The 20,787-nt window shown below is 33.8% G+C and overlaps 2 protein-coding genes across 2 annotated transcripts; both read left to right on the forward strand.

The window, feature by feature from the left end:
• Positions 1 to 4,145: 4,145 nt before the first annotated feature.
• LOC132151518 (troponin I, slow skeletal muscle-like) lies at positions 4,146 to 8,056 on the forward strand. The gene is made up of 7 exons (XM_059559672.1): positions 4,146 to 4,212; positions 5,303 to 5,343; positions 6,443 to 6,478; positions 6,563 to 6,694; positions 6,838 to 6,927; positions 7,523 to 7,699; positions 7,804 to 8,056. Exons 3-7 carry the CDS (start codon positions 6,470 to 6,472, stop codon positions 7,894 to 7,896), a joined length of 501 nt encoding a protein of 166 aa, XP_059415655.1. The 5' UTR covers positions 4,146 to 4,212; positions 5,303 to 5,343; positions 6,443 to 6,469; the 3' UTR covers positions 7,897 to 8,056.
• Positions 8,057 to 12,109: 4,053 nt separating this feature from the next.
• On the forward strand, positions 12,110 to 20,297 carry LOC132151457 (troponin T, cardiac muscle isoforms-like). Its single transcript, XM_059559551.1, has 11 exons — positions 12,110 to 12,200; positions 14,486 to 14,512; positions 14,676 to 14,697; positions 14,842 to 14,902; positions 15,331 to 15,447; positions 16,317 to 16,394; positions 16,686 to 16,793; positions 16,872 to 16,984; positions 17,114 to 17,204; positions 17,433 to 17,473; positions 20,168 to 20,297. Exons 1-11 carry the CDS (start codon positions 12,110 to 12,112, stop codon positions 20,205 to 20,207), a joined length of 789 nt encoding a protein of 262 aa, XP_059415534.1. The 3' UTR covers positions 20,208 to 20,297.
• The last annotated feature ends 490 nt before the right edge of the window (positions 20,298 to 20,787 follow it).

Here is a 20,787-nt window from a genome sequence, read left to right on the forward strand (position 1 = left end):
TTAATGTAAAAAATGTCAGCTTTTGGCTGTGTGATTTAGTAATGAGTCAAAAAGGTGTGAATTGAGCTGAATCAAATATTAAACAACCACTATTTCTCACCGAAGAAGCATAAATCTATCCCCAGATGGCGCCAAATTTGATTCTACTGGTGAAAACAAATTAACAAAGTTTTATAATTCATAAAATTTTTTATGTTCAGCTGAAATTTTGCCGAAAAGTCATCAAAGAGCCAATAATACATATTAAAAACACACGCGTTATTTTTTTAAGCATTTCATATTTCAAAAAAGGTATTCTTCTCAAATCAGTATCAACTTCTTGCCCTGTATATGTGACAACATGCCCCAAGAGGTAATCAGACTTTAGCTTCTCTTGCAGTTTAATGTTAAATGGAAATTATCAATAGCTTTTGTAGCCAATATTTCAAGTTTTTTGTTCATACAGAAACTGACTATAAATAAACCCACCCTGGAAAAACTGTGACAACTAGCCCCAGTCTCCATCACATATAAAAGCCATGGCAAAAAAATAAATCCTCTATAGTCAAAAAATAAAACAAGCACATATAAAATGATGCTAAATCCTCTCACACCAAGGTTCAATATCAACAGCAGCTCTAAATACGGTCTGGTCACGACTGGCATGCAGTATCTTTAATCCTGGGTTTCCACATCAGCCAAGAACCAAATCAAGCAGAGCTCTTCATGAGAGTAAACAGGACAGGAGTTACCCGCAGACTGACCCTTCTAGGGCTCTCTACAGCTAGTAACGTTGCAGATGACAATAGCAAGCCGTTTAGACACAATAACAGCTTCTGAGTAGTAGTATAAAACCTGAATGATGGAAGAAACCCCATATTATGTCTCTCAGAAAGCCTGTAAATGATGCATGATATGCAGATAAGAGAAAGCATTGCTAAAATACACACCCACACAAACAAAATCCAGCCAAGAAACAGCATTGTGCAAATGCTTTCTGCTACCAGAGAGAGTCTGGTAACTTGGTGACAGAGACAAAAACAAGGAAGAATGCAAATTCATTATTTTATCACTTCTAATGAAAATCTATGTGGCAAGACACTCTATTTTGAAAGTACAGACTTTAACAAGGCCTGATATGACCATCTAAAGCAGCTAATCTCTGTGACTATGACACCTAAAGATGTTACATAACTGCTAAGTACATCTAGAGAAAGCTAGCAAAAACTAAGCCCAGATGAAAGCATTGCACGCATGCATTTGTAAGTCAACACATCAAAATAGCTTTTAGTATCTCACAACACCAGAGTGGCAGTATCAGCTGCCTAACAGCTCTATGTTTAGTTAAGTATGGCTAACTTTACATACCTGTCATTATCTCTCATGGAGAATATTGTTGTCTACAGTTAATATTTGAATCACACGTAGGGTCAAACACAGAGCAGTGTTCCACTGAGGAAACATACAGCTAATCAATGTGTCAGAAAAAATAAATAATAGTAATAATCTCACAAATATCTCATCCCTTTCCATTGTGTACAAAATGATTATATAAATGCAAAAAATGATTATAGAAAAGAGAAAAACTGATCATCAGAAAGAAATTTAAACTGTTAAACCAAGCAAATGGTTACTGGTAATACAGACTTATGAGAGAAAATATTCATCTTATACAAAGCTCAAAGGAAGACTTTAATGCTCAGACGTTGTTTTTTTATAGCTTATGAGACTTCATTTAAATCTCAGTATATTTATTATTAAATCTCAGATGTTTCTTTTTAAATTCCAATAGAAAAACAAAAACCAACAAGATCAGTAGTTATCATACAGTATGCTTGCTGCTATAAAAGTAATATAGATTGCAGATAATTAGATTTTAGGAGAATTTAATGAGAAATGTTTGAAATACTTTGGGCTGCAGACTTTGGATTCTTGGCTAATTTGAGACATTTTCCCAGGAGAAACATCTCAGAAACAGCAGATTTAATGGGTTTAAAATTATTATCTAAATGCAAAAATTATTATATAAAAACTGATATGCATATTTTTAATTCAATGTGTTACTTGCCATTTCTTTGTAATTACTTGTGAAATTTACTTGCAATTTCGGAGTGAAAATTGTGAAAATGTTACAACGAAATTGCTTCTACATTTCACAAATAATTACAAAAAAGGTAAGTAACATTGAAATAAAACATACAACCCGAATTCCGGAAAAGTTGGGACGTTTTTTAAATTTTAATAAAATGAAAACTAAAAGACTTTCAAATCACATGAGCCAATATTTTATTCACAATAGAACATAGATAACATAGCAAATGTTTAAACTGAGAAAGTTTACAATTTTATGCACAAAATGAGCTCATTTCAATTTTGATTTCTGCTACAGGTCTCAAAATAGTTGGGACGGGGCATGTTTACCATGGTGTAGCATCTCCTTTTCTTTTCAAAACAGTTTGAAGACGTCTGGGCATTGAGGCTATGAGTTGCTGGAGTTTTGCTGTTGGAATTTGGTCCCATTCTTGCCTTATATAGATTTCCAGCTGCTGAAGAGTTCGTGGTCGTCTTTGACGTATTTTTCGTTTAATGATGCGCCAAATGTTCTCTATAGGTGAAAGATCTGGACTGCAGGCAGGCCAGGTTAGCACCCGGACTCTTCTACGAAGCCATGCTGTTGTTATAGCTGCAGTATGTGGTTTTGCATTGTCCTGCTGAAATAAACAAGGCCTTCCCTGAAATAGACGTTGTTTGGAGGGAAGCATATGTTGCTCTAAAACCTTTATATACCTTTCAGCATTCACAGAGCCTTCCAAAACATGCAAGCTGCCCATACCGTATGCACTTATGCACCCCCATACCATCAGAGATGCTGGCTTTTGAACTGAACGCTGATAACATGCTGGAAGGTCTCCCTCCTCTTAAGCCTGGAGGACACGGCGTCCGTGATTTCCAACAAGAATGTCAAATTTGGACTCGTCTGACCATAAAACACTATTCCACTTTGAAATAGTCCATTTTAAATGAGCCTTGGCCCACAGGACACGACGGCGCTTCTGGACCATGTTCACATATGGCTTCCTTTTTGCATGATAGAGCTTTAGTTGGCATCTGCTGATGGCACGGCGGATTGTGTTTACCGACAGTGGTTTCTGAAAGTATTCCTTTTTTACGCAGTCTTTCACAGATTGGAGAGCCTCTGCCCATCTTTACTTCTGAGAGACTCTGCTTCTCTAAGACAAAGCTTTTATAGCTAATCATGTTACAGACCTGATATCAATTAACTAGATGTTCTCCCAGCTGAATCTTTTCAAAACTGCTTGCTTTTTTAGCCATTTGTTGCCCCCGTGCCAACTTTTTTGAGACCTGTAGCAGGCATTAAATTTTAAATGAGCTAATTAAGTGGATAAAAGTGTAAAATTTCTCAGTTTAAACATTTGCTACGTTATCTATGTTCTATTGTGAATAAAATATTGGCTCATGTGATTTGAAACTCCTTTAGTTTTCATTTTATTAAAATTTAAAAAACGTCCCAACTTTTCCGGAATTCGGGTTGTAAAACTTTGAATTATAAATACTGAAATAATATTTTCTTACAAAACATACTCCAATATTTTTTTTCACATTAACTTATTTTAAAAACAATTACAGTGTAGAGGCTCTTTCTGAGCCTGAGGAGAAAGCAGAACTAATGTACATAAAATGATCTTATAAATGCAAAAATAATATGAAAGGCAAAAACTGATACCCATGAAGTGAAGTCATCCCTAAAGCAAATTGCTAATGATAATCAGACAGATAATGTTCATCTTCTTCTATGAAAAATAACCTAAGGAAGATTTCTTTCAAAACCTATGGATTACTAGATACTTTTACTCAGGAGAAGATTTGCTCTCACAGACAATATACATATTAAGCAACTTTATTGTGGACATGTTAAAAGGATCAATGGAAATTTCTTTAAATGAAAATGTTTTATCTCTTAGAAAGCTAAATTAGGTTGTATCATGAGGAGCCCCAGTCCAAAGCTGTCTAATGGGCTGATAAGTGCCCCACAAGGCCTATCAACAACAGCCCTGGATAAAAGCTTTGTGTGTGTGTGTGTGTGTGTGTGTGTGTGTGTGTGTGTGTGGCTGTGTGCTAATAATATCATCCAGTTACAGACAGAGGATGAACAATAAAAAAGAGAGGCATTGTTCTAGAGCATCATTTCTCTATCCATCTGAGCACCACAAGGTAAGTTCATTCACATGCTTCCCTTTTAAGGAGAGTTAGCTTGCATTTCAACTTATTAATATATATATATATATATAATTTCTAAGAAGAAGAAATCTGAATATTGCATGAACATTTCCTCCTCGGTGTCTGTACATATTGCCAAACATGTAGCCAAATATACAATATTCATCAAATGTATTGGTTCAAGAAAGTGTCTTTGGAAAAACCATACTGATCAAATTATTTTGGGAGACGTCAATATCTGTGGTGAATACTACTTTTGTAAAAGAAACGTAACTTCAGATGTATGTATTTTATTTACAAATGTGTGTTATAATAGTAAATAATGATTTATAATCTTTCTCTGGCTCTCCAATCACTTTGATTTTATCTCTCAGATAATTAAATGATGAAATGAAATTTTTATGAACCTGATTCAAAACATTTACTTTTGGCTTTCCAATACTGAAATGCATAAAACATTGATTTAAACTGCATAATACTATTTAAACAAAAGGATTGTAAAAACATTAGGCTACTTTGGAAACTCCCTTTGGTGTTCAGTTAAATATCCAGTTCCAGATTTATGATTATATGCTTTCATTTGATTTTATTTTGTTTTTTTAAGTGCGCTAGACCGGTTTAGCATCATTGAGCAGAAACTTGGGGTGGGTAAATGCCTCTAAAGCTCTGGTGAAGGTCTATTTATGCTGCACTGTAAGTGAATATGAGCTGGAGAAAGCTGGGATTGTTATCTGTGTGGCATAGTTACCATGCCAAAATCACCACGCCACCATAGGCATCTGCCAACACCTTGTTTCCTATGGGACACTTCATCTGTTTGCGCAGCACTGACAGGACTTTGAAGTGGTTAACAAATGCAGAACAGATGCCAAATCAATCAGTTAGGGTCAGTTCATTTATTTTAAGGACACATAATCAGCATATAACAGGAATGATTTCACGAGTCAGATACGTGAGAGTACCGCTGTTAGAGTAAACAGCGGTATAATGAGATCTGATTAGCACGTCTGAATCTGGACAAGCTTGAAGATCCTCCCAATGGTCCTGCCCTTCAGAATCAAATGCCTTTTTTTTTATCTCCCAGGTAGAAACGCCATTGTAAAGATGCCCGAGTGAGTATATTGTGTCTCTGCTTTCTGTTGTTCGTCATCCTAGATGTCTTACAGCTTTCTTGACAAATGTGCTCCATTCTTGGATTTACCGGCTGCGTTGTCTTAACTCACGGCCTCAGTATAGGCTGATTAGCAGTGTGTGAATACAGTGGAGTCCAAAAGTCTGAGACAGAAAATTATTAAAAAATAAAAATAATAATAATAATAATAAAATTCTACACTATTTCTGGGTCACTTATTGATAATCAGATTAATAATGCATTCATAATTAATTACCACAGTTTTTCAATTTATGCCGAATAACCTAAAGAATCAGGTATTGTTCATGTCATCCTAAATAATTAAAAAGAGGGACATACACTGAAATAAAATAAATAAATGGTGCAGGATTTCCAGTTTTCATCAGAAATTGCTCTAGTCAATTTCACAAATAATATAAAGACAATAAAAACGGCAAGTCACACAATGAATTTAACATATTATTTTAAGTAGAAAAACTGAAAAAAACAAACATAAAACTTACTTAAATTATTAAGACAAATAATTACTAATAAATGGTCAGTAGCACACTGAAGTAAAACATGAAGTTCTGAAGTGGAAATACTGAAATAGTCTTGTAAAACATGCACTGATAATCTGTTTCATTTATAACTTTGAAAAATGATTTACCGTGTTTCAAATTATTTTCACTCCAATTAGTAATAATAAATAATAATAATTTACAATTATTATTATTATAATAACTATAATATTATTTACAATATGTATTGAATTAAGGAGTGCTAAATAGAAGCATTTTCTCCTGTGGTCTCAGACTTTTGGGCATCTCTGTATGCCTTAACAATAAAAGCTATGTTGTTAATAAGAATTATGATATTTTACCATCTAATCAAGTGTTTTTATTCTTTTGCAGGCAAGAGGTGAGAGTGAAAAGCCATCGTTGAATGGCACTTTTTCAATACATCATGATCAAGCTAATCTATCAGAAAACTAACCTACTGTAACAATAACAAATGATATTGTGACATGGGGATGATAGTATATGATGGCATATGTAATGTTTGCTTTATGTAACCACTAACCAGTGCTTATTTCAAATTTGACAGAAAAAGTCCAAGATCACTGCATCTCGCAAGCTGATGCTTAAGGTACAGCTGCATTGCACTAAAGTACATTCAAATGCTTATTATACTGATTAGATCTTAAAGAGTGTGTGTCTGTGTGTCTGTCAGAGTCTTATGGTCGCTAAAGCAAAGGATGAGTTAGAGCAGGAGCTGGCAGATAAAGAGGCAGAGAAGGACAGATATCTGGCTGAGAACGCTCCTCTGCCACAGACGAGGAACATGTCTTTAGCTGAGCTTCAGGTACGTCTACAACTTATAAAACACTCTCATACTACTGTATAATGTATTAGCATCTGACACTATTGTACTTTTAGAAAATGTACTTTCAAAACCAGCAGAAACAGCAGGAGGCCTGTAAACACTGTATTTATTCTCTCTATCAGGAGCTGTGTCAGGAACTACATGCTAAAATCGATGTGGTGGACGTGGAGCGCTACGATATCGAGGCTAAAGTGTTTCACAACACAAGAGAAGTAAAGAAACAGTTTAGAACAAGAACTGAAATAATACGTTTTTCAGTATTACTTTGTCAGTCCTTCGGATAAGCGGAAGATGATGGACTTTGTCAGTCCATATTAAAAGCAAAAACACTATCCGATATATTTACTGAACCAATAGCGACCTTGTGGGTGTATTTTTCCCGTTCATTTTCTCTGTAGAATTAAACAAATAAACAAATAAAATTCCAACGTTCCAAGATGAATCACAACAATAAACAACAACAACTGGATATTAGGCCTATATAAAACTGAAGAAAAAAACTAAACAAAAACAACATAAGTGGCAAAAAATATTCATTCAAGCATTGCAAATGCCTTTACTGGCTATAAAGAACATTAATATACATTATACGTTTATTGCTTAATATATAACCATATACAAGTGATTATGTTTTAGGGGTGTAGAAATCCCTCTTGATTAATTTGATGCATAATATAACACAGCAGTCACAACTATATCAATTTCTTAAAAAAGAAATATGATTGTGGTAGTGTGTGACGTAATATATTCATGCAGGAACCAAACTGTTCGACAGAAACTGAAAACTTGTAAACAAACCTGTTGCAGATCAAGGATCTGAACATCAAAGTCCTGGACCTGAGAGGCAAATTTAAGCGTCCCACCCTGAGGAGAGTCCGAGTCTCTGCTGACGCCATCCTGTGCTCTCTGCTGGGCTCCAAACACAAGGTGTCCATGGACCTGAGAGCAAACCTCAAGTCCGTCAAGAAGGAAGACACAGAGAAGGTGTGCAGGGGGTCGATGGAGTGCATCTGGACTGAAATGAACCAGTGTTATTCAGATCTGCATTATTACACAATTCTCTTCTGCGTTTGTGTGTCTCTTTGTAGGAAAAGACAGTGGAGGTCAGTGACTGGAGGAAAAATGTGGAGGCCATGTCTGGAATGGAAGGAAGAAAGAAAATGTTTGATGCAGCACAGTAAACAAGAGAACACAGTCAGCATCTACTGTAAATAAATATCATGATTTGTCATTTTAATGTAAATGTTTGTAATAGACAAATGTTTGGTGTGGACTATAGATGAGGATAAAGTGACTAATAAAACTAAAATAAACTGGAAATTCAGTTCCTGGGGAAAAAAACCCCTCCTTTCTGCCTTCATGAAGTGATTCATACTCATACGTGCACATATTGTGTCTTCATTGGAAAACCGGATGTGCTGATAAAGCCAGAGTGACTGTATCACTGGTTTGGCTGCATATTTCTCAGTTTACCAGTTACGATAAAAGCTGATGTCATTGCATTACAGTCATTTTAATAGTATTTTATCAGCAATGCTGGGAAGGTTACTTTGGAAACGTAATAGTTTACAGATAACAAATTATCCTGTCTAAAATGTTATACGTAGTGTAACTATTTCAATTACATTATAACTTTTCTAAATTTTCTGATGTTTTTAACTGTTAATTATTTTCAAGCATGTAAAGCAGGCAGGGTTAACCTTACAGTAGGACTCAACAATGATTACTGTCTGACTTTCAAAACCCTTCATCACTTGAATTAAGATTATAATCATTTTAAAGCACATCCACCACAAAATCCGACTTGGTTTGAGATCATCCTGAGGTCAAATACAGATTTAACATCATAAAAATAAATAATTTAATAGCTATGATACTGTTTTTGAAATCAAATCTTTACTAGTTACTCCCCAACACTCTTAAAAGAGTCTGATTTGATCTTGTATAAAACCAAGAAACTGATGCTCCTACACTTACCAGCTGATAGAGGGCAGTGTTTACCAGCTAGAACTTTAGAAGAAATTGTATTAAAATAAATGATCTACACTTATTTACTAATACAATATGATCAATATTGCTCAACTTCAAGGTCATAGGTTTGATTCCCAGAGAAATCAAGAACTGATAGAATTTACTTGGGTAACTTGAACACAATGTAAGTCTCTTTGGACAAAATGTACACATCAATGGTTATTAAGATTGACTATCGTGGAACTTGGTTCAAAGAACCACTGAAGAGCCTTATTAGGCGTGCATTGAAAATAAATCATTGACATTGATATTTAGAAAGCTTTTTAATAATGTCATACTTGAAACTGAAAAAGTGCATAAAAATCAAGTCCAAAGCCATTCATCCAAAACATGCCCAAACAGCTATAGCAGACAAACAAAACCAGTTACTAAAGTCAAACACTGCTCACTAAATGTCCATGATGTCCACACAGTGCTCAAAAAAGTGAAAAGGTAAAACATTTCACCCCTGATTGACCAACTCTCAGCCCTGTGTTTTTGTGACATTGAGTCATTCCTGATCACATGACTCACCTCTGAAATATGAAAGATCTGCCTTTATGTCCCACATTACCTCTGTATTCAGTAGAGCAATGAAGTTTTGCTCTACTGCTGGATTAACCATCTGAATAATGTTTCCAAACTAGTACATTTGTGCATTCATTGTGCTGAGTTTCATCATGCATCTTTCTTTTATCAAGGCACTTAGCAAATAACATGATTTAAGAGCAGGTTTAAAGAGTGTTTCTTCTTGAATGTGAGAACAAAATAAGAACAGCAAGTCAGTTTCTTTATCACTTTTGATATTATACTGTCTGTTCTTAGGAGTTGCAATGTTATTTAATTTTTAGATTGTATATAATTGAAAAGATATTGTTTATACTAGAATACTAATATGTTATAACAGTACGCATATCACATCATCCATATATAAGGTCCTTCAGTATTATCAGCAGGTTTCACGTTGGCTCAATAGCTAATGACCCTCCTCCATCCCCAGCTCCTCCTCTCGTCCAGTCAGGATTCTGCCTTCTGCATGTATTATTTGTGATAACTATGTAGCCCATAGAATAATAATAATATGTATAAATACACACACACACATATATATATATATATATATATATATATATATATATATATATATTGTATTGATACTGGCAGCTTTAATCAAGTTGCCGCAGTTCTTTATTTTCCTTAAAATCTTATCATGTTAGATACAGTTTAGTTGTTTATTTAACTAATTCTATAATTTAATAGCAACAAATAAAAACAAGAAACACAAACAAATAAATAACATTAAAAAAATAAATAAAAATAAATAAAACAACCCTAAAATAATAATAATAATAATAATAATAATAATAATAATAATACATGTGCAATAATTAATAATCATTAACTGATGGACTGGAGTGGTGTGGATTACTTATGGATTATTATGATATTTTTATCAGCTGTCTGGACTCTCATTCTGACGGCACCCATTCACTGCAGAGCATCCATTGGTGAGCAAGTATCATAATGCTACATTTCTCCAAATCTGTTCTGTTGAAGAAACAAACTCTACATCTATCAATCTAGATCTTTGCTGGCCTGAGAGTAAATATTCAGCAATTTTTATTTTATTTTTATGTTTTGGTGAACTATTCCTTTAATTTACCAGTATCTAAATATCCTATCACCTAAGTCACTGTTTTATTATATATAAAATTATCACTCCAGAACAGTTAGAGCTCTAAGATCATCATAAGAGCACACAGTTGTCAGCCGATCTATTAATAGACACGATGCACAGACAAAGAGAATGTGTGTATTGTTCTAATGTGTTCATAGGTGCATGTATGTGCAGTGGCTTGTCCGTCCAGCCCACCCTCTATCATCACAAATCACTTCATATACAGTATAGTCATGTGATCTTGCAACAATTTATATACCATTGGGGTTCAGCTTCAAGAGCAAACAGCCTCTGGTAACAAACCAGTGAGTAACCTCATTCTGACCTACAGACAGGTAAGAGCAATATCTGCACGTCTCCACCAAAAGCATGGTAGACTGATCGTTTAATATGTTGTCTTGACTCGTATAGTCATTTTAAGAGCTGACAAATTCTTCTGTTATCTGTATATGAAACAGGTCTTAATCTAAGCATGTCAAACAGAGAGGACGTTGAGCATGAGTAAGTGTCTTTATGATTCATTTAAGAGCATTTATATACATTAAGATGGAACAAGAGAATAAATGCATGAAAGTTTATCAGCAGACACGTTCAATCATTGAGTTTGAGTTTATAGTGATCGCAAAAGTTAACATAACATTTCCATCTTGTTTGTTTCTGTCCAGGGGGCAAGAGGGTAAGTTTTCATCTTTGCTTCTCAGTAAATAATAAATCTGCATTAAACTCACCGTTTTGTCTATTAAGCCACCTTTATTTTAAAATCAAATACTCCAAAACAACACACAAAATGCACTGTTTGAAAGTAGAGAATATACAAATATTGTAAGAAGCAATATTGTTTAATTAAATAATGTTAATTAAGATGTTTACATAGAAAATAATAATTTAGATTACCTGACAAAATACTTTTTTTTAATATAGACAACAATTTAGTGAATTAGCTAATATCTTGGCGAATAAACTAAAAATAAACAACTTTCATCTAAGACCATTTCTGCCACATCAGGAAAGAAATCATGCTTATTTGTCATAATTATGCCCCCCAAAAAGCTGAATTTATGAGAGTTCTAAAGGATGTAAACAACCTCTCACATTTCACCTTTTGAGCATTTTATTAAACATTTGAAGTCATGTCAATCATGCTATAATTCATAATTGACTAAATTGTCAACATTCTCACATAAAAGATGAATTAATGAAGTCATTAGAAGTCATTATGACACACACACAAACACACACACAAAATACTTTTTTATCTCTTAGTTTTGACTTTTGTCATTATGTCATTATTATCTTTATGTCATTATTATGTGGGAGAAAATATCTTTTCACACAGATTTTTTTTTTTTTTTTTTTTTTTTTTACATTTTTACTGATTATTATCCTGGACATCTATAATTACTGCTATAAACTAAATCCGTCAAATTGTGGGATCAAATGCATAAATGCATTGCAGTGATGTTTCATTAATAATTGATTTTAATAAACATGTATTAGAGACACTTAAAAAATGGCATCTGATTATTCTTCCAATTATTCATAATGATAAAAAAGCATGCACAATAGACATCATTTTTTATGATTTTGCTGCGGTTTTCCTTAAAGCCCTGATGAAGTAAGTTCAGTTAGAACATTCCGGTCAGTGTTCACGCAGAGAAAGGTTAGTGTGTTCGAGGCCTTTGAGAAGGGCTGTTGTTTGGAGCACAATGACAGGCTCAGTCTCTCCCTCTCTTGGCCGGCCCAAACGAGAATCAGGTTTCCTTGCTTTAGATGATCTGGTTTACACATCGACTCCTGGTCTTTTACCCTGATACCTCAGTTAAAAGTTACCTTTATTGACCAGTAACAGAGAGAGTGGGATTCACAGTGAACGAGGTTGCACTGAACAGAGACATGTATTTTGAATACAAACCATCCCTTCATGTGACAGGAATGTGTGTTTAGCCCACTGAAATTAGACCTGTAGAAACAAAGACTGGTTCAGGGAGAGGAAGAATTGTGGATCCATTCTGAAAAATAAATAAAACTTGTGAAGCTTGTTTATATATTTAACTCAACCTCAATAAATCGGATTGTTAAGCACCTCCTTTTACTGATCATTTGTTGAAAAAACAGCTTGATTTCTAATGTCCTAATGAAAGTGCCAGCTATTTGTTGTTCTGGGAGGACATTTGGCTGCTTTGATTTGTAAACTACCCATCATGCATCATTGAAGAACAGGAGAGAGAGAGCGGATGAGCGGTGGGGTGTGTGTTGTGAGATCATGTTCTTTGGCAGCAGAAGCCGATATCAGAGAAACCGGTGGCAGGTGTGTTATGTGTGGCTGGATTAGTTCGAGGGTGGAGTATCAGGACCAGCAGTTCCCCAAACAACATTATGCAATGCCCCGTGTGACATCATTCACGAGTCTAAGCCGTTATAAAACGAGGCCTGATTTCCTACATCAACTCCTCACATGCATTCAAAGTGTTAAATGAGACTGAAGTATGCGTTTGTGTGTGTGTGTTTGAGTTTTTGTGTCAAAACTATCCACCAAAAGTGAGCTAAATCTGTGAAAACTTAATTTTGGAAACATATAGCAATGCCCTCAAATGGACAAAATTATTTAATATAGGAATATATTTTTCTTTAAAAAACAAAACAAAATGACAATAATAATAATATCCTCATTCATATGAGTGTGTTTGAGAGTCTGTGTATTTTGCATGCGTGCATTGCTCATTTGCAACTATATGCATGATTATGATCTCATGCTACAGCTAATAATGAATTAGGCTTGTATGGAAGCTTGTTTCTGCCAAAAGATAAAAAATTAAAAAGCTAATTGTGATCTACCCCCCCCCCCCCCGCTTCACAATTCTATAAGGATGTAAAATCAGAATTCAGTTTTTTCATTCTTACAGTCTTCCAATTTAAGATTGTAATTTGAACTTTTTAATTCTCAGTTCTTATTTTTTATCCTGTGGTGAAAAATCGCTTTCGCTATGGAGAACCAAACCTGCAAAAAAAATAAAATAAATAAATAAATAAGGTAATTGTGACTTTTTATTTCACAATTCTGACAATTCAATTCTATATATATATAATAAATGAAAGAATAAGTAAATAAAAGTGAAGAATACAAATAAATGTAATAAAATAAATACAGAAAAAAATACATAAAGGAAAAAAGTAATAAAAATAATTCAGGATTAAATACAAATGAACAATATTTATTTTTATTCATGAATTTAAAAGAATGAAAGTAATGCTTAATTTTTAAGCCATAACAAGACCAATGCATAATAGAATTTCATAGTTATTTCCTTAAATTAAGGTCTGAAATATAACTAGATATTTCCTTGAAAAATGTCCCTGTTAATTTGGTCCTCCATACTTTGCTTAATTTGTATACTTTAAAAAATAAATCATGCATGTTAATATAAATAAATGTGAAATATTTATAATTATAAATAACATATTACTTCACTAGTAAAACTGTAAATAAAACAAAGACTATTAGAGAATATTTTACAAGAAAATACAGTTTCAGGCTTAAATCTTACATCAACTTTTCTTAGAGTTACTTAGGGTTAATAGTGATGAGTAATGTAGACAAATCGTGATAGACAGGCAAGACTTCAGAATGATCATAATGAGTGTTCAGGTAAATTCTCCTGCTTATGTGTTATTTTTTTGGGCTTGTAGAGGCCAGTGGGAAGCAAACACTCAATCCACATCAGGCAGGTGAAAAAAGAAATAAAAACTATTCAGCAAGTTCTTATAATATGATCAACAACACCCATAATTATACTTTCACAAAGTCACTGATTAAACGAAGAGTGACACATTTAGAACAATGTCAGCTATTGTCAGCTTAATGGACTACATCCATCATATTGAAGACGTTTCAAGCTCTTCCAGACTTTCTTAGCCTGAAATACAATGGGGATTTTAAAACAAAACTGTTTAGACAAAATACCTTGTAGTTTCTAATAACAGATGTATCTTCAGGGCTTTTTCTGTACTTCCTTTATCTTTATCTGTATGCTGTGGATCTCCACATTGCTGTCATAGCTGACATGACTGTCTTTTTTATTTAGATGCCTCTGAGGAACCTGGGGAAGAAGGTAAACATCATAACATCAGATTCACTCTAAACTGGTTTCACTCTACAAACTGAGCCCTGGCAACCTTTAACCCCTTTATTAAAAGAAACAACAATAAAATCACCAGCAACTAAATTATACATTTGTATTTTTTCTTTATACTCTTGCCAACTTGATGATGCAGGAGAAACAAAACCAAAGCATAAGTGAGTGTAACTTTCACTTTTCTGTGAAATAAATTATAAATAAAATAGGTTAAATATAAAGTATAATATATAACTATATATTTCCAAATGTAAGACCATTAGTATGAAAAAAAAAAATACTAATGCATTGTTATTGATTATTAGACCCTTTGTGCCAGCTTTGGTGCCTCCTAAAATTCCTGATGGAGAGAAAGTTGATTTTGATGTGAGTACTTTACAATATTTTATTTTATTTTTATTGAAAATTTAATTTAATTTAATTTAATTTAATTTAATTTAATTTAATTTAATTTAATTTAATTTAATTTAATTTAATTTAATTTAATTTAATTTAATTTAATTTAATTATTTTTTATGGTGCATCATATTAATGTAATTATTGTAGTAGACTTCTTTAATTTATTTGCATTGCATTCATTTGTTTACTACTGCAATTAGCTTTGCACTGTCGTCCTTGTCAGCAGCAAAGCTGCAAATGTTTTACAAATATAAGTTAACTGTCATGCCAATAAATCACTCAACTAAACAGTGTTATATGATCTGCGCTGTCATAAAACATGTGCTACGAGTAGTTTGTACTGTACTGTACATTACCACTATACTACATAATCACCTTCAAAACTAAATCCTCAGGATATTCACCGCAAACGTATGGAGAAAGATCTGACGGAGCTACAGACGCTCATCGAGGCTCACTTCGAGAGCAGAAAGAAAGAAGAAGAGGAGCTAATCAACCTCACCCAAAGGATTGTAAGATATTTTACAAAAATCTTATAAAAGTGTGATACATTTCTTCATAATTATTGTCACACATTACAGAACAAATGAATTAACCTTCACTGCTGCAACTGTAATAAAACAAGTGAACATGCTGAAAAATGCTATTGAGCAGTGAGGTTTTGTCGGTAAACAGCAGGACTATACTGGTTTACCAGCATGGAAACTCATGCTTGCTGTACTCTGCTCTTTCCAGCAGGACTGAGACTCATTTTAGAGAGCCAAACTTTTGACTACATAAATACATACTTTCAAATAAAGGCATAACTGTGTAGGGAACATAATAAACTATAGAAAACAGAGCATAATATACCACAGTCAATGTTTATGTATTGTGTAAATTGTGAATTCTGAATGCGTGACTTAAAATATAAAACTACATCAAACTACATTTGAGTTACACATCGATTAACGCGATACATGACCGTTGAACATTTTGGGATCAGTAAATTAGTATTTTCATTAATCAAGGAGGTATTAAACTAAAAAAGGAAAGATATTTATGACGTTACAAAAGATTTGAGTTTTTTTAAACTTTCTATTCATCAAAAAATCCAGACAAAAAAAAAAGTTTCATTTTCCACAAAAATATAAAGCAGCTGTACTGTATACTGAAAAACGGTTTTCAGTGTTGATAATAATAATCATGTTTTTTGAACAGCAAATATTACTGTTTTTACTATATTAATGATCAAATAAATGCAGCCTTGGTAAAAATCTTCTGTTCCAACTGATGCAGTAAGTGCTTCAAACTGAACTCTGAGCTTGTTTCAAAGCTTTTAGATGTGCTAAATATGATTAGTTGATCTTCAGACTGGTTGTCTGTGTGTTGTGACCATCAGGAGAACCGCAGGGCAGAACGAGCGGAGCAGCACCGGATCCGGACAGAGCACGAGAAAGAGCGACAAAACAAACTAGCCGTAAGTTCAGGGAAGTGGACGTATTTTACAAGGGGAAAAAAAGCTCTTTTCTTTGAATGTGTGAGACTTCTGACTTCTGACTTCCGCAGATAAAGTGCAGTTGAATCTATTTTCACTACAAACCAGTCTGTTTATGATTAGGATAATACATTAATATACTGTATAATGATAACAAATAACACTATAAAATAACAAATTTTGAAATGTCAAACAGCATAAAATAACAGGAAGTTAATGACACCTGAGGTCCAGCGCAAATTCAGATTACAAATGGCCATCAATTTGTTCCAGGAGGAAAAGGCACGAAAAGAGGAGGAAGAGGCTAAGAGGAAGGCCGATGATGACGCTAAGAAGAAGAAGGTTCTCTCGAGCTTCCAGTTCACGGGATTCATGCAGAGGGTAATGAGCTCAGAGGTCAAAGGTCAAAGGTGCACAGCCACTACAAATGCAAATTTTCTGTTTTGTTTTGATTGACAGACAGACAAAAGGGGAGGGCCTAAGAAGCAAACAGAGAGGGAGAAGAAAAAAACGATTCTTAGCGAACGCCGTAAGGAACTGAATGTCGAAAACCTGAGTGCTGATAAACTCAGGTGAAGGAATTAAAAAAAACACCAATGCCAGCATGAAATATAGTCAAGCAGCACCGTGACGTGACGCCACAGGCTGTTGCTTCACATTCATAGACTGGTTAATCATGTTCCTCATGTGCCTTTATTCAGAGAAACTGCGAATGAACTCTGGAAGTGGATGCGCCAACTTGAAGCCGAGAAGTTTGAGCTGCAGGACAGATACATGTGCCAGAAATATGAGGTGAGGATTCAAAACCACAAAACCTAACATGATGTTAGAGGAGTCATGACATTTAGAGAAGACGGGTTTATGGGATGAACAGTTTAGTACAACTATCACTTACACACACACATGAAGTCACACCCAGCACAGATTGGCAGATCAATCAGACGCCGCTTGACCGACATGAGAAGGAAGCAGAGCAGATTCACAGAGACTGATTCATACCTGTGATTTTCTGTCTCACAGATCACAGTCCTGAGGAATCGCGTCAGTGACCATCAGAAAAAGTAAGTTTGATGCGTTGTTCATACGACAAACCAAAGTGTCAGAATTAAGATTTCCTCCTTTCATTTTCTGAGGTTTACATGGCCCACATTTTAGACACTAATCAGCATATTTTTGTCATTAGGCCTATATGAAATTCGAATAAATGTACACTAGATTTAAATATTGTAAATATTTTTGAACATTTTGATTTGATAAAAATACATTAAAAACAATACTATTGTAAAATAACATTACAGTTTAAAATATCTGTTTTCTATTGTAATATATTTTAGCGTGTAATTTATTCCTGTGATGCAGCACTGTATTTTCAGCATCATTCCTCCAGTCTTCAGTGTCACATGATCTTCAGAAATCATTCTAATATGCTGATCTGCAGTTATATTTTTGTGGAACATATTTTTTCTTTGATGAATAGAACATTCAAAAGACTATAAATGCCTTTACTGTCACTTTTGATCAGTTTAATACATTCTTGCTGAATAAAAGTATTGATTTCTTATAGTGCAATTCATATTGCATGATTCACCCCAGCAGTAAATCAAGCATGCCATTATGATTGACATTAAGATTGCTCTGATATTTATGAAGGCAGCTCAAATTGATTTCAGTGGGATATTGTCATTAGATAAGAAGAAAAACAAATGCAGATTTGGGCCCCATTCAACTGCGTCAACGCTGCCAAAAACCTGTGTAGCCCCTACAGGTGTTAAATATCAAATATCAAGCGAATGTTGAACAATAAAACACTTTATACCTTCAGCTCAGATGTGAAGAGTGATGAGCAATGGTCCTGAAATAACACACAGGATTGACCTCAGTGTGTGAAAGGCGTTGGTAAAGACCAAGCTAAGACGCGTAATGCCACTAATCTAGAATAGCATCATGTTTCCAGAACTCTCAGTAAGGAATAACAGTTGCTGCTTTGTTCTGGCACAACCTTTATCCAGAACCTGCAAAAGTCAATAAACAGATAGCTGAAGGATTGTGTACTGGACATTGCAAGTAAACAGAAAAATGGTTATACCCTGGTATTTTGATATATACCGTAGTATCGAATGATCATATTTATACACCATGTGGTGTTTAAAGGTACATCAAAGAATACTACATAATGCTATGTTATTATCATGTTTCTATTTCATATATTTTTATGCAAAATATGCACTATTTGTTGTCCACTTAAAACGCAAATGAAAAATGATCATTTAATATCAGATATAATAAATATAATAATATATATAATAAACAGATTTAATCAAAATATTAAATGATTAAATGATCCAAAAATATAAGTATAATAAACAATAATAATAATAAAATAAAATAAAAAATAATCAGGAAACAACTGTCCAAAATTCCACCAAATTATCCTATTCATATACAATATGGTATTTGTAATGGTATTACAATCCTGCCAGTGTCCTAAAACATGATGTTGCTGTGTTTTTATATATTTCTATGTAAAATCTAAAATATATATATATTTAATATATATATATATACACCGTAAATTTTTTTTTAAAGGTAACTGGAAAGTGTATTGATATAAAATCACTTGTTTTATTGAAAAAATTAAAATATAAAGATATATATAAGATAATGCAACATAAATTATTTAATAATCAGGAAAATAAGAAGCAAACAACGGATCATATGTATTTACCATATACAGTATTTACCATTTTGTTAGTGCCCCAAACCATGGTATTACCATGTTCTCATGTAACACTTTACAAGTTAAATAACATTTTTGTTTTTTTAACAGTTTATTGTTGCAAAATAAATAAAGACACATTCATTTAATGCAAAATAATTTTAATTCAATGCACATTTTGCTTTTTACCCTGTATAAGGGACTGTTTTGACAGCAAAATACATCTGGTAGTATGAATATGTCATTTTTCGTAAACATGTGAACAGCTGCTCAACACTAAGCTGTTTGGAAGTCAGGTGGTTTAATAATAGACCACCATCACCATAAAATATCAAACAACAGAGCTGCTATTCCAAACCAGCGCTTGATCCCGTCATTCAACCCTCACCCTCTCGCCAAACGCACTCTGCCTGACTCATGCCAAATCTGCACACACCTACCGAGCTGTTATGGCTAATGTGACCTGTACTAAACTGAGCCGTAACACAGCTGGGATGTTCCCAGTCTAACAGTCTAACATTTACAGTATCACTACTGTAAATTCTGTTTCAAGATGATTTATCGAAGGGCTCTCCAGGGCAGACAGAGAATGAAGACAGATCCAGCAGCTGTTCAAGGGTTAACGGGGAAGTTATAGGGGGTCAGACAGACCCAGGGCTCCTGGAAGATCCCATTTTAAGCACTAGTAGAATGGGAGATTTGATCTGGCCTGACATCACTACCGCAATAGATTAAGACAACATATGCCTGTGCAAAATAAGACTAATCTGGGGCACGTTAATAAAAGAACATGGCTTTTGTTAACACCTAGTGCATCACTGTATAGTTTATGTCATAAAATAAAGGCTATAAACAGATCTAAAAAGTCCAGCGACAAACTGTAGTCTTCTTTGTGACCTTGTGGGTCATAACCATAAAAAAGGTCACACGTCTGTTCTGATCTAAAAACAAGCATTAAAAAAATGCAACCATTAAATTATTCACGGATCATTTACTTAATTACAAATGTATTTTGAAGATGTTTTTCCCTCTCTCTTAGTACCAAAGGCTCTAGGAGTAAGAGAGGACTACGAAAATAAAGCAGCTTCACAGAGACACCGGAAACTTCTACCACACTCATATCTGCATAAATAATATGCTTTAATATAGTTATACATTCTGATCCTTATTTAATATACTCATACATTCTGATCCTATTTAATGTTTTTTGAAGCTGAATAAAAGATGAAACATGAAGTTGGTTTTTAAGAGACTAATAAATAACAGTCCACATTTGTCATAATAATATGATAATTTGAATTTATTGACTTTTCGGTGTTAATATGCATGTCATAATATGCAAAGTGCCATGATGTGTCCTGCTGTCATTTATGATTATGAATCATAATAAGTAAAGTGAAAGTAAAGATATAATTAAACATTGCATGCATTTTCAGAGATCTCCAAGCATGATTGTATATTTTAGTAGTATATTTTAAAAATAAATGAGTTTTCAGACTAACAGCAAATGCTTAAGTATGTCCCAGTGTTTCACTTTCTTTTTGCATATATTTTGTAAAAGTTATGACATTTTTACAGTAAATCATGACACACACTAGCGCCGTTGAAAACTTTATTGATACTTAGCTTGAAGTCACTTTGAGCCGAAACATATAAATC

This window comes from Carassius carassius, chromosome 10 (assembly GCF_963082965.1).
Source record: "Carassius carassius chromosome 10, fCarCar2.1, whole genome shotgun sequence".
In the NCBI taxonomy this organism is placed as follows: domain Eukaryota; kingdom Metazoa; phylum Chordata; class Actinopteri; order Cypriniformes; family Cyprinidae; genus Carassius; species Carassius carassius.